Raw genomic sequence first — 20,837 nt, 5'->3', positions numbered from 1 at the left:
GTTAAGGGCGAGGTGCGTAATTTTTAAAAAACACTTTGGAAAAGGGAGTCAGGCCGACCAAAAAAAAAATTTTTTTTTCAACAGTTATGGCAATTTTTCAGAGGCCAAAACTTAAAATAGAAGGCTGAAAATTTCCTAGTGTATGATGCAAAGGAAAAGCTAAAAATTATCAATATTTAGATGACATACATTTACTTAAACACACAAATAGCTCAAAATATAAAACCTATGGTACAATAATCATCAGAGTTAGCGTTTTAAAAAAAGTCTCTCACACAAACACAGATGAAAATTCTCTCATACAAAAAATCAAGAATATTTCCAGAAGTCATGTTTGCTAAAAATATACAAATAAAAAATCAAGTGAAAGTACGCATTCCCTAAGCATCCACGATTATTTTAAAGAAACTTGAAGTAAACATTATTAGTCATTAGTACTCATTAGTATTTCTCTAAAAAAATACAACGTCAAAATTGAAGACTCAACTTCAATGCACTTTAATCCAGTCCTAGGAAAGCTCTAACTGTTGGTCATTATTCATAACTATTACCAGGTAATTTTATTCACTGGCCCTTTAATGGTCTGCATTTTCTGGCCCCCAAGCATTGATATCCATATTTTATTTATGTGTGCCTTTATACATCTTTCTACAGTTCAATTAATAAAGAGACATGTATTTTGAAGTGAAAACCATTTCTTGGTACAGGCAATGTAAACAAAACTGACAAAAAATGTCCCTTAGTCAACTTTCCCATATTTACAAGGTACTCGGCAGTCAGCAAAGAGGGCAAAAACAGGCCAGTGTAACGAAAAGCACTGACCCAGGATCAGTTCAGTCACATGAAATGAGTTCAAAGATCGAGGGATCAGAGGTCTGATTATGTCATAGATTACAGAAGGGCCTGAGACCATGGGTAAGAAACAGTCTGGTAATACCAATATCCAACAAGAAATATCCTGTAAAATCAGCCAAGGAAAAGTTTAAGAGACCACTGCAGTTTTTAGTTTAATCGTCATTTCTAGATGTATTTTTGACCATTTCAGTCCAATGTCTTTTGAATTTCAAAAAAAGCAAACATCGGCAGTGACAAAGTCACCCAACAGCAAATGTAAAAGACAGAGCATGACAAGACCCATGAAAGATGTGACTAAAAATTAGGGTTTTTACTAAATGTAATAACATGTAAAAACAGTATTTTGTTGTTAAGAAATTAATTTGAAATTTCTGTATTAAAGATCAGAAAACACATTTTTTGTTTTGTTATTTTGACCATGTTTTCCCCATTTCAATTTTCAATAAATAAATGCAAATAAAAACATTATTTTTATTAAGAATTTGGCAGAAATGTTGTTGAAAGATTAAACACATACCTCAAAATAAAGTAAATGATACGAAGATAGGCTCAAAACGGCTCACATAAATCATATAAAAGTACATACATTATTCACACTTTTCAAGGTCCAATTCTTACTGTTAACTAACTATTAACTACTTTGCCTCAATATAGTCCTAATTACTGCTTATTAATACTTAGTAAATTAGTTGGTAAGTTTAAGTATGGGTAGGATTAAGGATGTAGAATAAGTTTTTGCAGAATCAGGCATTAATAAGTTCTTTTTAAGTATTAATAAACAGCCAATATCTCAGTAATATTAATGGTAATAACCAACCAGTTAATAGTGAGAATTGTAATCTGTGTTTATTCTTATTAACTCACCAAAGTATTTAAAATCAGAAAGATACACAAAAACATGCATTTTAACCTTAGACTTTAAATGTTGGTGTTTAATCCACTATTGTATTATATAATTGTTCTAAAGTCCATACACAGTATTTAGTTTAATTAGCGTGTTGCGCTAATCACGCCGCCCAAGTAGCAGTGCTTTGCCTTCTGATAATATAGTTCTATATAATATAGTATATATACGGTTAAAAGATGGCTGTGTCTCATATGACCTTGTTATTTGTACACGCTGTGACTATACAAATCACAACAGGGCTCCAGACTTTTTTGACTAGGAGCATAGTGGCCCCCAACTGAAAGTTTTAGGGGCGCAATCAGAAAATTTTGGGTGCACATTAGGCTTGCCGCGATAGTCGGTGAAACGGTGATAACCGGTGCTTTAGCCTCTCACCGGTTATATCACTTGCCCACCGCGACACCGTCTTTCACCGTCGTTTTGATATTTTCGTGTAATTAAATCATTTAGTTTTGTTAGAGAGAGCAAACACTTACAACTGAATGTGTTTGTTGTCTGAATTCAGCGGAGCTGAACGCGCGTCGCGTCACAGAGCAGCAGGTGTCAGATTTCATTTATTTCTGTCAGAGTTTGCAAAGTGAGCTGACTGACCAGATGATGACAGAAGCTGCGTGCTTACTCGTTTTTATTATAATATACATATATGATGTTTAATATAAGCGAGATCGTTTTGTTGTTGTGTTTTTCATCAAGAAAAATATTAAACCCATCATTCAAGCAGCGCTTTTATGGAGAAGTAGCCGGTTGCTCTGCTTGGGACTGGCGGGTTCTTTGAGAATTACCTGCGCACATTGACTCAAGCACTTAAGTAAACCAGCTGTTGCACTCGAATTGCACGCAAATTCATAGGCGATTTAACGCAGCTTACGCAAGCGCTGCATTTAAACAGTTGCGTAATTCAAAAGTGAAAGTAAAATGTGCACGTCTGCATGCGCATTTATAAGCCCCTCCCACTCGGTGACACCGGGATCACCGAGTTTGTGACGCGCCGATTAACCGGTGGGAAAATTACGTCACCGCGGCAACCCTAGTGCACATACCGTAAATCAACATGCTAAGCAAATATTCACATTTCTACTAAGTAATACACTGTATTACTAATAAATACTTTGATGATAGATGCAGAAAGTACAATGTGCTGTTTTAAATTCCGTGTCACATCACAAAAAAAGGTCAAATTTACTGTCACATGTGCGACTGGATGAAAAATTCAGTGGCACACTCTCAAATTTTGGTGGCATTTGGTGGCAGTCTGGAGCCCTGCACAACATATAAATAGGAAAATGTTGGCTTTATTTTGTCATAGCTTTTTTGTCATTTTAGCATATTTAGCAGTATGCTAGCTGTAGCCATTTACTTCCAGTCTTTGTGCTAAGCTAGGCAAGCAGTGGGTGCATCAGACAGAGTTATGGGACGCAGAAGAAAAGGTAATGTATGGATTTATCTAACTCTGGGGGATACAGTGAATAAGCTAAAGCCCCAAAAAGTCGGCGTGTTCCTTTAAACTGTTTATAAATTGTGTGAATTCAGACTTCACGTGGCTCTTCAGAGACACATTTTTGGCAGGAGCGCTTTAAGAGGAGATGGAAATGCAAGGCAAATGCGTGTCTTGTTTTCCCCAACTGCCTCTCTCTTTGCCATAAGAGGCTCTTTGTGTTTGTGTGGCACCTGTGAGTGTGAGACATTGCTGTGGACAGCCCACACTGAGCAGAGAGGAAGCCGCTATTATCTGCCCATCTGGATGCCAAAGACGCTGTCTTAAGCTAATGACTATCAAGGGTGATAACAATGCTCTTATTCATCATCCAGGGTGTTTCATGACCAGCCGTGATCAGATGAGTGTTTGAGACCGAGTTTATCTACAAAACTCGATCTAAAGCAGCCATGTTTGACTTACACTATATGTGCAATGACTAACAATGTGATGTGTTAAGTTTACAGCATGAACCGATTGTCCATGTATTGTCCAATGGCTTCATGCTGCAGATCACGTGAGCTTACGAATGCTGCACATTTGCATAACTGACTGTCAAAGATCTCTGTCACTAACATCTTCTCAAAGTTAAATTTTCAACCCACATTGTATAGTTAAAATGGTGGCAATAAAGAGTTCAGATGTGAAACCCAGTAGGTCCGTCTGACAAGTTTTTTTCAGTAATTTTACTTTAATGGCAATTATGCAAACTGTACGGAAACTGTACGTATGGAAACTGTACGCATTGTCCAAATAAATTTGGACTGAACTGAATTGAAATGAATTAACTCTCAAAGAAATTGGATAATTTCTGATTACTACAAATCCCAGTAGTTGTGTGAACCATCATTAGGATACATTAGTTGATGTGGGTTGGCTACAAATTTCTTTGTGTATGCATTGTAATGTTCTTGGTAAAACAGTGATGGGATGGTGCGATGTCAGTGGTTTATCAAGCATTCGCAGGGTAAATGCAACACGAAAACATACAGTCAGACCATTTTCCACGCATTTACACAGAGGAAAGCAGCCAAAATCCAATGCTGCGGTAGATGGTGCCAGACACAAAGAGAGAAGCTCAGAGGAAGAGGAGGAGGAGGAGGTGTACAACAATACAAGCCCCCATCACCCCCTTCCAGACAGCAGCTTGAGCGATCATCTCTCCTCTGCCGACCCATAAAAAGGGGTCAAACAGCCATCACAGTGTGGCGTTTGGCATAATCCCTTCCAGCAGTAATGAGAGGACGAGCTGTGACACAACATGAAGGAGGAATGAGGATGGTGCTGCTGTAAATGGGCATGTGTAAGATGGAGGCTGCGGTTCTTTCATGCTGCCACGGTGAAAATCCAATTATGGTTCATTTACTGCCTTCACTGTATGCAGGAGCTCGACTAGAAAGCTTCAGCACATTCGTGTAGTCATGAGCCGATCATCAGAGATGTTTGAATAGTCAACGATTACGTCGACTACAAAATTATGTAACATTATTATGGCATGCAAACCGGATATATAGATTATATGTGTTCCATGCTGGCAAATTGGGTCGGAATGAGCAAATTTTCAAAAATTAGTTATTTATATTTTGACAATGTGTTATATTTATACATTGTCTATTAAAAATACTTTAAAATGATCTATGATATTTTGGAGTCTGAAAAAAATTCCTAATTCCTTGTTTAAAAACCGAAACCAAAATGTCAGACGCGCATTTGGATAAAAACATATTTATATAATAAATATTTATATATAATATAAATTATATATAAATATAAACATGTAAATGCACATGCAAATGTTTCTTAAAAATATATACATGAATGTGTGTGTGTGCATTTATATATAATTAATTATTATACACAGTACACCCACCTATATTATGTAAACCAAAACTTTTATTTTGCAAACGATCGTTAGGCAGTGTTTGCGATCGTATATGCGCATCTTTGTATTAGATTAAGCATTTAGGACGGTACACACCTCTTAAAAAAAGTACAAATAAAGATAATTTTAGATGTTTAATGGGATAGCTAGATGAGAGCTTAATGTACTTATATTAAAACCTCAATTTCGACCAAAATCAACATTTATACTTTCTTTCGTCTGTAGTTCAAAATTAAACAGTTCGCATTCCGACTCATTTTGCCAGCACGAGTCACATACAGTATGTTACATGTAAAGATTAGATGATATAATGCGATAAGGATTAAATTTTCTAAATAAAAGTCTAGCACAAAGTTGAAGCACAAAATAACAACAATGTTTCCCAGACAGGGTTAATCCTAGTAAAATACTTTCATTTCAAAACACCTTGTACTGTATCTTAAAGAGCACCTATTTCATTGCAAAAAAACTTTTTTTGTGTATTTGTTATAATACAATGCGTTCACGTGAAAAAAACACATTATTTTCCACATACCCTACATTTTTGTAGCTCCAGATTTCCCTCTCTTCCTGAAATGCACAGATTTGAAAAGCTATGCGTCTCTGATTGGCCAGCTAATCTGTACGTTGTGATTGGACTGAATACATCTGACGTCAACAAAAAATGTGACGCTCCTTACCATGTTTGAAAGATTTGGTTGCTAACAGGAGTTAAGTCCGAACAGGAAGAATTATGATAATGTCGATCTTTACTACATCACCAATCCCAGAAAGTAAACTGATGCCTACAATCTGTGTGTTTGTTGTAGTCCAAGGAAACATATTTACGTTAGAGATGATAACTCGCATCATCGTTTACTTTGGGGTTTGTACCTTTTGCATATCGTTAACATGTACTTATACACACTTACACATCAAAGGAAATTTAAAAACGTGAATTGGACAATAGGTGCTCTTTAACATATATCATTGCAATTGTTTTGTCTCAAGATGCACACCAGTATTGTTTTTTGTAAGGTGTTTGTAAAAACTACTTAAATGTCCTAAAATAACTAAGGCCTAATCCAATATGTTTAAGTGGAAATGCTGCAAAAAACACCAAGGCAAGACTCCACACAACAAACCATTAGAAATACAGAAATACCACAGAGTACCAAAGTGCTTTTGATAAAGCCAAAACGTATGAATTTCTCCAGGGTGGCTTTTTATGTCAACTTCCGTTTATGCAACACAAACTGTCTTGTCACACCCTGACACTATTTTTCCTAAAAAAAGACTGTTCCTCCCTGAGCAAATGAAACCAGAGAGCGCCTGGCTGCCTATTTGTATTGCAAACTAGCGTCTACTTTTCAGCCAGGTGGGAAAAACACATGGAGGATGGCACCTCCAGGAAAGACAGGACAGAGTGGAAAAACCTGCTCCGACTGAAGATGCAGACAAGCAAACAGACGTGTTGAAAAACACGTCACATCCCAAATGTCAGATCGAGAGATACCGGCAGTGTTAAGCATGTTCAACTCAACAACAGAGCACACGGCACTAAACTCAAAAGAAAGCAGACGTAGAGGAAACTTACTTCAAAAATAAAGATGATGGAGTCCAGCTCCTCCCGTTGAGATTTGTTCCCTGAAAAAGCAACACAATTTTCAATTTAATAACTGCATTTTTTATTTGTATTTATTTGTATTTTTATTTGTATTAAGTTCAGCACCATATTGCTAACTACAACATACGGTACAAGAGACCCAGATGCAAGCAAGAACTTGTTGTCAGGATTTAATAATCTACAAGTACTAACACTGAGCAACTACTATTTCATATTTTTTAAGAAAAAGTGGTGCTTGTTCATGAAAAAATTTCAGCAATGATAGCATTTGGGTTCCAAGTGGTCTTTACTAAACTGCTATGTATTTTTTATTGCAAGGAGGTAAAACTTACATGCTCTTTATCATTCGCCAGACAAAAAACGGAAAACTAATAGAAGTAGGCCTAATGGCTCACTTCCTCTTAACAAGTCACATAATTTAGGGCAGGGGTGTCAAACTCATTTTAGGATGAGGGCCGGATGGTCACCATGTGAGGGCCAAATAATTTTTTGCTGATAATGTGTTAATACTAACTAAACAAACTACAAATTATTTACCAAGAAAACTAGAAAAACACTTCTCTGTGAACACTAAATTTCATGAGTCCTCAGAAACATTAACACACTCATATTGTGAAAAAACTTTATTTTTACTTCCTCTGCATGGAACCTTAACAAAATTATACCTTATACACTTTGTATTGCCAAATAATTGTAAAATAATTTGTAAATCATAAACTTTTTTTCTGGAATATATTTGAAGAGTTACGTTTCAAAATGAGCTAAATCCGTTTTTTATTTGTTCAGAAATCTCGTTTTTTGGTTGTGCATTCCAATTAATATCAATTCAACTGCAGTTGGTTTGTTTTGATTTAAACCTTCATACCTTAAACAATACAGCTAAGTAGCACCATAAAACAACACAATAACATGATAACATAATAATAAACATGTTTATCTGTTTATCATGCATATCTGTCGTTTTTCTGTGCTTTTCACTGCTTCTATTTATGTAAAGCTGCTTTGAAACAATTGACTTTTGTGAAAAGCGCTATATAAATAAAATTGAATTGAATTGAATTGAATTGAATTGAATGTTTTAACAAAAATATAAAAAAACGGATTTATCTCGTTTTGCAACGAAACTCTTCATTTGTAATGGGAACAGTCATTTAGTAAGAAAAAGCTATTGCATATGTAAAGCATTACAGTACTTAATACCATTTGAAATTATAGGGCATGTGCTACTCTCATTTCTAAACCTCGGTGTAGCCACGACATTTAATATTGTAGAAACGCTTTTCAAAACTAGAACCTTAAGCGTTTTGCCATCACGGCCTGCTAAGACAGAAACTGATTAATGGGCGTTTTTTATACACAATATGCAACAAGCGGCTGAATCGCCGTGCAATTTTCTCGGCACCTAACCTGCTGTAAAGAGCCATGCCGGAGGAAATAGCAGGTATTTTTAACGCACAAGCACCGCCTGCGGTCTACGATCTGCCTGTGAAATTGTCCGTGTTTTGCCACTCTCCTGTTGAAAATGAACTAGACACTCCAGACTGGCGGATTGGACACCTTTGTGAGCTTGGGGCAACTTACAAAACACGGATCTACGGTGACCCAACATTATAAACATGAGATAGCATTCAATAATAACAGGACAAACATTTCGCTTACCTTTTTGCTTTAGGTTACTTTCCAGTGTAATGAAATTCTCATAGAAGATAAAATAAATTTGTGAGCAGTTGGTTTCAAAAAATGCCTTCAGTTCATTCCGCTCAGTAATATCTGTGGAGAAAAAGAATAAAGAAAACTACTTAGAAGTGCAATTCATAATGTAATGTTTGACAGTACCTACATAACATTCCTATTACAGACATGTTTGTACAATAAATGTACACAGCCATTCAGTAGCTTACATGCAGTCATTCTTTTATGACAAAAAAAACTACTGATTTATGGGGCCTTGTGTTTGCAACAGCCCATAGAAACCAGTTTATTTTATGAAAAGAACAGCATGAAAATTTAGCTAAACCTCTTCTTCTGACCCTTACTAACCTTAAAGATATTGTGCACATAGAACATCAAGACGTCAAAAGTTATTAGTAAAATTGTGTAATAATCAAACAAGCAAACGCTTTTAAAGGTGCCAAAGAATGCATCGAAATAATCTGTTAAATTGTTCTCTGATATCCACATAGAAGGTATGTAACTTAATTAAGTGAAAAATTATCCAGAAACTTTTTACATGTCCATTTACAACATTAGGATTTGCCTTTAGAATAAAATTGTCTATTTTTACCTTATTTGAAAAGGTCATGAATAATAAATGTTGAGCTCTGCTCTGATTGGCTGTTTCTCAGAGCAGCTCCTTCAGTAGCTCTGTGTGTGTGTAAACAGATCTTATGTTTGAGTCTGTATCAGATGTAGATACAGATTTTGAGGAATAATCAATTGTTTGGAGATTGTTAATGGACATTTCTAAATGGTAAGTTTGTGTTTTTTCAGTATGGACCTGCAAAATTTAACTGTAACGTCAATAGTAGAACTTCAGCCTAAACGTTAGCATATAGCATTAACTAGCATTTAGCGCTAATTCAGCAGTTACAACTTTCTTTGTTGTATTGTAACAACATTGTAATTAATTTAATGTGTAATTTAATGTTGGGGGCGTACAACTGTGTTGTCCATGCAAAAGGTTTACATAATAAGGAGAACACAATTGTGTTTGAGGCTCATGGTATCTCATTACCATGTACAGAACTCTTATTATTTATCTATACCTATATAAATACAGTTTTTCATTCTATGGCACCTTTAAGGATGAAAGGTTGTATCAGTGTTGATTAGATAGATGTGACTCTTAAGCCTAAAGTATACTGTACTTGCCTGTGTTCGCCCTACTTTTCTAGCTATCGGGGATACCTTTCCAGTTTTAAGAAATACAAAGACATGTTTAGGTCAACAAACCCCCTGAGCGAAATTAAAAGGATGAAGCATTTCATAGACAGTGGTAAAAGTGTCTACAGTGGTGCTGAGTAAGTATTAAAGGATGAACTGGATACATGCTAATGTCTAACAACTACACATCTTTTCAGTTGTGTATTGTTATTGTGGCAAATGCATTATCTCGTTTTCCCAAAACAAAGTCATTAAAGCACCAAAAGCTGCATCAGTTTCCAAAACATTGTGGCTTCAAGGGAACGCCAACATTTGCAACCAATCTGTAGCTGTGGCACTGGTCTGATTTTTAATAGCAGCAGGGAGAGATGACAGATGATGACGAAGAATGGATTTGATGGCTGAAATAATATTTCGCCTGGAGCCAGACTGGGAGGGCAGCGACGAGCCATTTGATAAATGGATGAAGTCATTACACAGGGCTAACTGTGCTTGAGATAGGGCACACCGTATTTTAGGCTATTGCCAACTGAATATTAACATTTTCTGTGCTAAAGTATTAGAACATCTAAATGTAAATTACATGATATTACCAAAAAAGCTATAAAAACAAATTTCGATGGGTGAGCTACCCATAGTGAGAGACTGAGACACATACTAAATAATGGCACGGAAACCATGAAAATGAGATACTTCATCATTACCGAAACTTTCATAACGCAGGAGCTACAGGCCAAATATGAAATGACTAAACAACTTCTGTGATTTACGCATAACATCAACACTGATAATATTAGGAAATTCGGTATATAAACTACAAATAAAACATCTATGTTTTCTTCACTGCGCTTATAAAAGTGTCAGCAGAAAGAGTCCACAGCAGAAGAGCAGCAATATATCGGCACAGGGTGTGTCTCTTATCACATCGCCTCATATGCTCTACATTTCAACCCTCATTGTGTCGGGCCTCTTCCTGCTGCCCAGAAAAACACTTCAACTCATTAAAGAGGAGAGAGACCCAGAAACATCCTCACATGACTAGAAAACCTGGGCTTTATAAGTGCAAGGAGAGAAAGAGCGCGCGAGAGAGAGAGATGGGTGATATCCTGTGACAGTCAATTCTTTCATTATTAGTAACAGACAAATGATAATCCAAAAAATTGCCATGAAAACCTGATTGTCTCAATCCTAATAATGACACACACTCCCTATCCTGAGGTCAGTCATTAATTGAACTACGTAACTATTTTAAGCATCTAATAAAACCATACTTTTGACTGTATGAATAAAGTCTTGTCCACATTGTAGGTTATTTGCAGGAGATTGTTTGGCCAACATGCAAAATGAACAACCACAATTAGTTTTATTAAATCTATATTCATTGAGTTGAATCGAGTATAAAAATTGGCACGAGAATCAGATTCGAAAACCGACACGAGAATCAAAATCGAATCAATTTGATAGCTTGTGAATCAAAATCGAATCAATTTGGAATCGATACCCAACCCTACTTATTATTAAGCAAGTGTTGCAATAGGCTACGAATGTCAAAGCAGTGGTTTCTTTAGAAGTGCCTTACAAACACATAGGTCCAGGGGTATGTGATTAATATTTTAAATTCCACAATAATTGTTTTACCTCGATTATCCTGGTTTGGTTTTTGTAATTGTTTGAGTCAAAAATTCAAATCAAAAATAAAAAAAACTATTAATTGCAGAGCCCTAGTGTTATTGCATAAAAGCCACAATATACTACACGGAAATCTTCAAACAATGGTGCAAGCAGTCATGGTCAGCAAAAAGCTTTGCAGAAAACAGCAAAGGAAAAGGTGGAAGTGTGAAGTAGAAAAGCATAAAAAGGGAAAGTAGAGATTATTTTACAGATACAGCCATATCGTTGGCGTTCAGCAGGTTGGCGTTAAAGGGTGAGACAAATTTCAACGAAAAATAAACCGAAATATGCATGATGTGCATTCAGTAGGAAATGTTTGATTATTCTTTTAACTTCCTTAACTTAAAGACCATAATGCATTATTTTATATTTCAACAGAAATTACATCATAGGTGACAGTCAATTCAGTAACAACATTACAAGTGAAGGTATCTGCCTAAATTTAATTACTCTTTTTTATCTCTAAATTTAAATCACAAGAAAAAGGTACAAATGTATCTTTCCACCCATCTTTTTTTCTGAGCAGTTTGAAAAAAAAGATTTAAGCCATTTTTATATGTGGTGTTATTTTTATAAGTCCATGACTAACTTATAAAAGTTATATACTATTTATGACAATTAAATAAAATCAGCAATATCATTAACCTCACAGAATGGGTTCACATCAATTCAAGAGTCACCTAATCTTACAAATCTATCCAATGTAGACATCATAGATTTTTGGATAGAAAGGGGATCCCATTTATTAGTAAAATATAAGTAGGTAAATACTACTGTTTTTACTATAAGGTTGGTAACATACAAATAAATATAAACAAATATTGTTCTCCCTGTTAAGTTTGGTTAACAAATAATCAGTGGAAATCAATTCCACGTTTATGGAATGCCATCCCCTGAACGATTAGAGACTCTCCAACTCCTGGTTGTTTTAAAAAATCTCTTAAAGTGCATCCATTTCATTGCTAAAAACAGAATTATTTTATGTATTTAGTAGAATACAATGTGTTCACGTAGTTTATGTGGTTCACTGTATTTTAGCTAAAATAATGCCCAGTTTCTCGCACAAACCAATTGTTTCTCATCATAAGGCCTTAATACAACATCAGCTATGATTATTTATTGCCTGTATTTTGACCCTTAAAGAGACGGCACCTGTAAACCCCAATTTTACGAATCAAGAAGAACCACGGTGGCATTCTGGGGGGCATGGGGGTAATTAGATTCATTTTTCCAGTGAACTATCCCTATTGAAAATGACAAGTGCTCAAACAATCAAGTCCAACTGCACATAACAGGACCACGGATTAAGAGACTGAAGTCCCACATACAGAGTCCACATAATAGGAATAAACCAAGACATGAATGCAAACAGAGGAGCACATGCAGAGAATGTAGATAGATATTTTCAGTAAATCTACTCTTAGTTTCATGTATAACTTGATGTAGGCTGTTCTCAATTCTAAGAACGCAAAGAACGGACTTGCGTTCTCGTGGAGACTGGTCTTGCCAGGCGACCTTGGAAGAATGAACTCAGAAGGTCGCGAGAACACAGAACCCACTTGTGAGAATTGAGATGTGTGCGATCTTCCTGCTGGTCACGTGACCTCCCCAGATTTCAACGCGCAAGTCTGCACTTCGTTCGCGCCGAAACATTACATCTACCACTGGTGCGCGCAGGAGGCAAACCAGACGGCTTTGGACGAGACCTGGTAGAACTTGGTGTTGTTGTGTGTCAGTTGTTGTGTGTCAGTGCTTCACATTTTTCGATTAATCGTTTTTTAAGACGTGGTCGATTAAAAATCGATTCTCAAAGAGCAGAATCGTTTTTTTTTTCATATTTATTTCCGCAAACATTGACCGGAGGAATGGAAGCATTTTAGATTTCGCAAGCAAGACGTGTTGTGGCTTTTAATTTCTTTTTATTAATTACCCACTTGTAAACTGCAGTTCATTGTTCTTTTTTATTAATATAGTATGTGTATTAAATCTATATTCATTGAGTTGAATCGAGAATCGAGTATAAAAACCTACCTGAGAACCGGAATCGAAAATTTAATCGAGAATCGGAATCGAACCGATAGCTTGTGAATCGAAATCGAATCGATCTGGAACATCTGAATCGATACCCAGCCCTAGCCTGGAGTGCATACTACATCAAATATCACACAGTTTTGCGTCACCATATGCACGCAGATTTCCCCCCCAAAACGCTCATATAAATGCGGAATAAAAAATGATAACGCAACGCCACTTTTACGTATTCTCTTCAGATCGTTTCCATGTAAACGTAGCCTTAGAATCACTTTTTGGCGATAAACAATAAAACATTTAAAGCCAAACAAAATCATTTTGAATTCAAATGAATTGCAGGTTTAATGGGGAGCTGCAGCATGCAAGCTTTGAATATACACATACCAGTCTCGTACAAACAGCATCTAAAATCTTATAATTTCACAACCATATTGTTTAACACCACTTCTATAGATAAATCTTATTTATCTTTTTTCTTTACGAAACACGGACCTGCTGTACTGTTTTAAAGAGAGGCATGCAGAATGAGTTATGAGTTGTTTCCTAATGGTCTGGTTTGTTTCAGTGTGGCTGTTTCCTGAGGGCATGAACACGGGCCCAGCAGCATCTGTTAAGTTATCATGTGGGAACGGAAAGTGAGAAAAATACAACCTACGGCAAGAGCTGATGGGCATATAAAATATTCAAAGTGGGCATTCGGGGGGAGAAAATAACAGCTTTATAAGGCTGAAAGAATGTGATCAGACACTGAAAGCAAAATAGATATCACAGGCTAGAAATCATAGACTGCTCTGTGAAACTCATGGATAAACAGATGCTTTTAGCAAGCCAATTCCAAAGCATTAAGCATGCAGACCGAAAAAAATAAGGTCAACCTGAGCCACTGATTAAACTCACACACACTTTGGACTGTAGTGACTCAATGCAATGGACAAAATGGAATAGACCTGGACAGTATGACAATATATCTCATGCAACACTAAAATGGTTTAATGCATTTTTTTAGATGTGAAATGGCCAAACCAAGCCAAGACAAGGAGATTAGCTGTGGCATAAAATCTGTATCTGGCATAATTCACTGGCTTGTGCAAAATAAGCCTTTCAATGTGTTTATTTGCCATACACTAAAAATGCTGGGCCAGTGTTGGGTCAAAAAGGGATGAGCCCAGCAGCTGGGTTAAAAATTAACCCAGACAATTTTTATATTTGACCCAGCTATTGGTTAAAACAACCCAGCATTTTAGAATGAAACAACCCGGATTGGGTTAAATTACAACCTAGCCGACTGAGCTCGTCCCTTTTTGAAAATTTTAATGTTTTTGAATCATTTGATTTCAATGAAAAATTTATTTAAAAGTTATATATAAAACGTTTATATAAGAGTTTAAGAACTTTTATATCAAATTATTATTTTATACTTTTCATCAACTGATACCAATATTGTTTCAAACTGCTAAAACCTCCAGGCACAAAAAATTATATATTTATATGCATGACAATATACCATCAAAAATGACATTACGTGATCAGAAACATGTGCAACTGCTCTATAAAAAAGTCAGGGGCTGGTGTGTTTCTGCAACAGCCTATTAAGTAAATTGAGAAAACGACAAAGGCAGCAGCTTTTGACCACAATGTGACAGGGGTTAATAACAAATCCAAGGCTTTCAGCAGGAGCTAAACCGATATGAATGCAGAGGGCAATAAAGATATAGCTGGGGCTTTTATTGCACTATAATACGCAAGCAGCAGTCGCACTAAACTGTGATAGATTCTTGGAACGGCCTCAACATTCGAGATGATGATAATCAATTCATCATCCTCAGTGGGACAGACAGCTTTCATCACAATGCCAACCAGAGGCAATTCTTCAAAATCCTGAATGACCCACGGAGCCTCGGAAAGCATCGGAAAACATGTGAAGCTGCGGTTTCATTCATAAAGCTTCACCTGCCGGACACATGAATAAGCTGAATAACAAACGCCTGATAACAGGAAGTCTTGAAAGCAATAACTGCTCAATATAACAGGCCTGTGTGTTTGGCGCGATGTGCATTTAGGAGGCAAATACAGACTGATAATACAGGGGAATTTCCTTGCCAAAGAAAATGCTTTGTTTTGATGTCTTGCTGACCTTGTTGCAGTCAAGCAACAATAGCGTTTGTCAAGTGCTGTCTGGAGACCTTCTGCAGGCTCCACGTCGATACAAGACAATCATTGGTTCTTGCGAGTCATTTGCATCATAATGAAACACGCAGTCACAAGACACGCAAGAACCAATAATCGTCTTCTACTGCCGTGTAGTCGGCATGCGGCCAATTTTGATCTAGATAAGTTAACATTCAAACATGAAATATTGATCACTAAATACACTTGAAATATTAATCAATTTCTCTCACAAATGTATCATTTCGCTTAAGACAAACCCACCGGATCGTATGTATTCCTTGATTGAAAAAAATGGAAATTATTCAATGCCTTTACAAAGATAAGAAAAGTGCAAGATAGTATTTAAAATATTTAATATGTAAAGAATAATTGGCGACGGGCCATAAATTACTCCCAAAAAAAGTACAACTTAAGGTGGTAATGCGGCATGACGCCAAGCTTTATATCGCGGGTAGAGTTGTAACGATACACACTAATAATGCCTGCACAATCGATTCTGACTCACAAAGGTGATATTATGCTCGACTCTTTCATGTACTATGGCTCTTTTATCAGTCCTCATCACTGTCACTAAAAATCCACATTTATATAAAATCACTGTCACTAAAAATCACCAAATCATTTATCGTTAAACCCTAACCGCGGGTGTACATTTTGAAATAATCAATATAAAATCACTGTCACTTATCAATATAAAATCATTGTCACTAAAAAAAATCACTAAAATCATTTATCGTTATATCCTAAAACCGTGGGTGTACATTTAGAAATAATCAATATAAAACCACTGCCACTTATCAATATAAAATCCTTATCAATATAAAATCACTGTCACTAAAGATCACCAAATCATTTATCGTTAAACCCTAACCGCGGGTGTACATTTTGAAATAATCAATATAAAATCACTGTCACTTATCAATATAAAATCATTGTCACTAAAAAAAAAATCACTAAAATCATTTATCGTTATATCCTAAAACCGTGGGTGTACATTTAGAAATAATCAATATAAAACCACTGCCACTTATCAATATAAAATCCTTATCAATATAAAATTACGTCACTAAAAGTCACTAAAATCATTTATCGTTATAACCCTAACCATGGGTGTACATGTTGAAATAATCAATATAAAATCACTGTCACTTATCAATATAAAATCCTTATCAATATAAAATCACTGTCACTAAAATCACAAAAAGAAACCATTTATCGTTACACCCCTAACCGCGGGTGTACATTTTGAAATAATTTGAGTCAATTATTCTGCTTATACCACGGTTACGACAGAAATTTCTAAGACATTGCTCTGGTGGTTATTTTAAGACATTTCTCAACCAATCAGAAAGATTCAACAGCCCCGTTGTATAATAAATGATAAATGTGTTTAGTGTTCAGCTGAAAAAGGAAGTCATATAACCTAGGATGGCATTAGGCTGAATACTAGGGGTGCACGATTCAGAAAATTTCAATTCGATCCGATTCCGATTTTTAGGCTCAAGATTCGATTCAAAATCAATTTTCAATTCTAAAACGATTCTTGATTATAAAAAACGATTCACAGTATTTAAATGTAGTTTACTTCTTCCTATGTCACTGATTGTAGGAGATATACAATTTTGAAGAAAAGAAACACAACAAATTAAATGTAGTTTGATATTACTTTATGTCTTTATGCAAAAATAAAAACTGATATGAAGCAATTAGATGACCCCTTTTATCAAACTCTATTAAATACAATAATATAGTATATTAATGACAGTGCAGGTCTATAGATTATAAATGTGACTGGTGTTATAATGGTTATTATGTCTATTAGAGCAGAAGCAAGGAAAGTGCCTCTCTTTCTATTTCTCTCTTGCCAATTAAAAAAAGCTAAATCCACTCATTATTTCAGATTCAAAAGTCTGCTTGCTGTCCCAGTGACAGAGGACTTTACATTACAGCTTTGCGTTTTGTAAATCTTAAGTCAGCTTGAGCTTTGCTCGTTCAGTGCAATAGATTTTGGAAAAGATATGGTTTATTAATAATGTTATCGCCATAGAAACCGTCGGCACGCTGAAACTGCACGCGAGCTTTAGCACGGTAGCGCTCACGGTCATTCTCCGATCGACTCGGGTTTTACTCACTAATCAGACTCGGGACCCGAAATAATTTAAAGGACAAGTTCGGTATTTTAGACTTAAAGCCCTGTTTTCAGATTGTTTATGGTCAAATAGAATGGTTTTGACTGAAATTTCGACATTTTCGGCTGCCCTGAGAATTTTCGCGTGTTTGTGTTTCAGCTCAGACCTCTACAATGGGTTTAATGGTGCACTGGAACAATTTTTCCTAAAATGCATTAAACTTTCGTTTACAAAGACGTGAAACTCACCGAGTGGTCAGGGGTGTTCACTGATATGCTCACACAAAAATCGCTGCAAAAGATGCTTTCCAACAGCTGTTTTAGCATTCGTTGTTAACTTGTGGACCTATTTCCCCAAACGCCTCACACCCGTACATTCTTCCGCTTAGAGCTTGAATAATAAACACTCCAGCCCAGGTGGTGGTGCTAATCCGCCTTTGCCAATTGCAAGAATAGAAACAAAGTTCCCGGCGCGGAGTAATACCGTACCTCACAGGACGTCTAATACAGTCAATGGAGTTGGTAAAAACTACGATAAAACCTGTTGGAATGCGTCTTTTGGAGCGATTTTTGTGTGAGCATACCAGTGAACACCCCTGACCACTCGGTGAGTTTCACGTCTTTGTAAACGAAAGTTTAATCCATTTTAGGAAGGATTGTTCCAGTGCACCATTAAACCCATTGTAGAGGTCTGAGCTGAAACACAAACACGCGAAAATTCTCAGGGCAGCCGAAAATGTCGAAATTTCAGTCAAAACCATTCTATTTGACCATAAACAATCTGAAAACAGGGCTTTAAGTCTAAAATACCGAACTTGTCCTTTAACTTTGACTGACCCGGACCTGACTGACCATTTCAAATACAAACCCGGAACCATACGGTCCGCGGGTGCTCCGTGAAGTTCTCTAATGGTAAAACTCTGCTCAAGTTCAGAAACATGAAGGATACAATGTGACACGAGCTTGTTCGCGTCGCATCCCAATTCATTGCGAAACAGAGAGCACGTGAACGGACACCGAGCTCATCATGTCGCACACAAAATGTCATTATTACAGAGTGTCATCATCACAGAAAAACAAAAAAGACAAAATTTGACGCCAGAAATACTTGGGCACTTGTTAATATAACTAGGCACAGCACCCAATTAAAGTCAATGTGTGGGAAACACTGTGACAAGAGTGTGCAGGCGTCAGAGTGAATACGACGCAGCGTCATCTATGGGAATACTGAGATAAACTCATTTCAGGACAATAGTAAAACGGCATTACAAAAAAAATGTATGAATCGATTTTTGGAATTCTATGAATCGATTCAGAATCTGCAAAGCTTGAATCGCGATTCAAATGTGAATCGATTTTTTTTTTGCACACCCCTACTGAATACATTACAGGCTAGTTTTCATTTTTAATGAACTATTACTTTAACAAGAAGATATTTTGATAAATGATGGTAAGCACACAGTTGATGGTACCCACTGACTTCCATAGTATTTGTTTTTCCTACTAGGGAAATCAATGGTTACCGTCAACTGTGTGCTTACCATTGGGTGAGTAAATGAAAATTTTAGGTGAACTATCCCTTTAACTCTTTCCCCGCCATTGACGAGTTAACTCTTCAATTAAGAGAAAACGCCTCCCTGCCAATGACGAGTATTTCCGGCAATCCGCAATACCGTTATTATCCACCTTACACATTACGCAACTTATACAACACAGAAGCAACAGACCACGTGCAAGAGATCAGATTCAGAACGATCCTCAAAACATACATGGAGTTCTAACTTAATCACAAGTCCTTCACAAAAATGGAACGATCTCAGCTTTTTGCTGAAAATGTTGTGTTTTTGAAGAAACCTACCCTTTATCAAGGTACTAGGATACATTTGTTTTTTTTGAAAGCAGAGGGTCTGATCTTTCATTTGATATATTGTATATATCAGGGTTCTTGCAGGTTTCAGCAAGTTAAATTTAAGACCTTTTTAAGACCTTTTAAGACCATTATGAGTAAAATTTAAGACCAACACGACACATTACTAGAAGCATTCAAATGATCTCAGAAATTCTCAAAACGTTCTATTTTTATTGATTCAGTTATAGAAAAATATAAAATGAACGCAGTTTTAAAACAGATAATCAAAATACATGGAAATACATTATGCTTAACTCTATTAGACTGCGAGTGTTGGCACTGACAAATTTTACCCATAGCCCTTTAGGAAGAGACTTCTGACAATGGAAGCCCAAAAATGGCTCATAGTGAGCCATTGAAATGCATTGAGTTAGAGGCAAAGAGCTGTGATTTTTCTTAATTAATAGTCAAGAAATGCATTGATTTACAATATTTATACATTACACTAATATGTGTTTTTTTATAAAATTCTATCAACAATGTTTTTTGATAAATAAAATCCACTAATATTAGATCAGTTAGTATGGTCAGCTGCTGGTTTGTGCCTAGTTTTACACTGCCTCATACAACTTTAAAGCTTTAAAATGCATCACACTCTGTAGTACGTAAGCTTATAGGGGAGGTTTCCCAGAAAGGGATAATACTAGTTTTAAGAGCTTTCCAAACTTGAAAACAATTTGCACTGACATATCTTAAAATACATCAAAATGCACACAAGTAATGGTTTTAGTAAGGCATGTTTATTAAAACTAGTTATGTGTCATAATTAAACTAAGGCCTAGTCCTGGTTTAAGCTAATCCCTGCCCAGGAAACCACCCCATAATGTTTAATGTACAACTGACTGTGTGCTGTGTATATATCTTGTGCCTGTTTATAAATATACATAGGACAAAAGATCATTTTCAATTATTATTAATCCCTTAAAGCATTAATATATGCATTTTATTAAAAGTTATTAATAAATTAATGTATTGCATTTAATTGAATACAGAATCACAGAGCTAAAAAACACTCCACCCATACGTTTTATGCATAAATATGCACTATATACCGCCATCAGGTTTAATAGCCTCTCTAATTACACAATAACGGATTTATCTGCATTAAGGCAAGGCAAGGCAAGGCAAGGCAAGGCAAGGCAAGTTTATTTGTATAGCACATTTCATACACAAAGGTCATTCAAAGTGCTTTACACAGAAATGAGAAAACAATATATAAAAAAGAAAAAGAAAATGTAAAAATAAGATTTACACGATAAGATCACAATAAAGACAAAGATACATGAGAATTTAAAATAACAATTAAAGAAAATAAATGTGAT

The 20,837-nt window shown here is 36.0% G+C and overlaps 1 protein-coding gene across 7 annotated transcripts in view; it reads right to left on the bottom strand.

Annotated features, from left to right (window-relative positions):
* Positions 1-20,837, bottom strand: part of ralgapa2 (Ral GTPase activating protein catalytic subunit alpha 2) — a 143,824-nt gene that overhangs the window by 107,098 nt on the left and 15,889 nt on the right. For all 7 annotated transcript variants that reach the window (XR_012335337.1, XM_065267503.2, XM_073812491.1 and 4 more), the window contains exons 2-3: positions 8,384-8,494; positions 6,695-6,744 (exon numbers count right to left, since the gene is read on the bottom strand). Coding sequence is in view for 6 of the 7 variants with exons in the window: in XM_065267503.2 (XP_065123575.1) it covers positions 6,695-6,744; positions 8,384-8,494 (161 nt within the window). In the remaining variant the exon portion in view is untranslated. The remainder of the gene's footprint in view (positions 1-6,694; positions 6,745-8,383; positions 8,495-20,837) is intronic.

This window comes from Paramisgurnus dabryanus, chromosome 17, assembly GCF_030506205.2.
Source record: "Paramisgurnus dabryanus chromosome 17, PD_genome_1.1, whole genome shotgun sequence".
Taxonomy (NCBI): domain Eukaryota; kingdom Metazoa; phylum Chordata; class Actinopteri; order Cypriniformes; family Cobitidae; genus Paramisgurnus; species Paramisgurnus dabryanus.
This window is presented reverse-complemented; position numbering and strand designations above follow the sequence as displayed.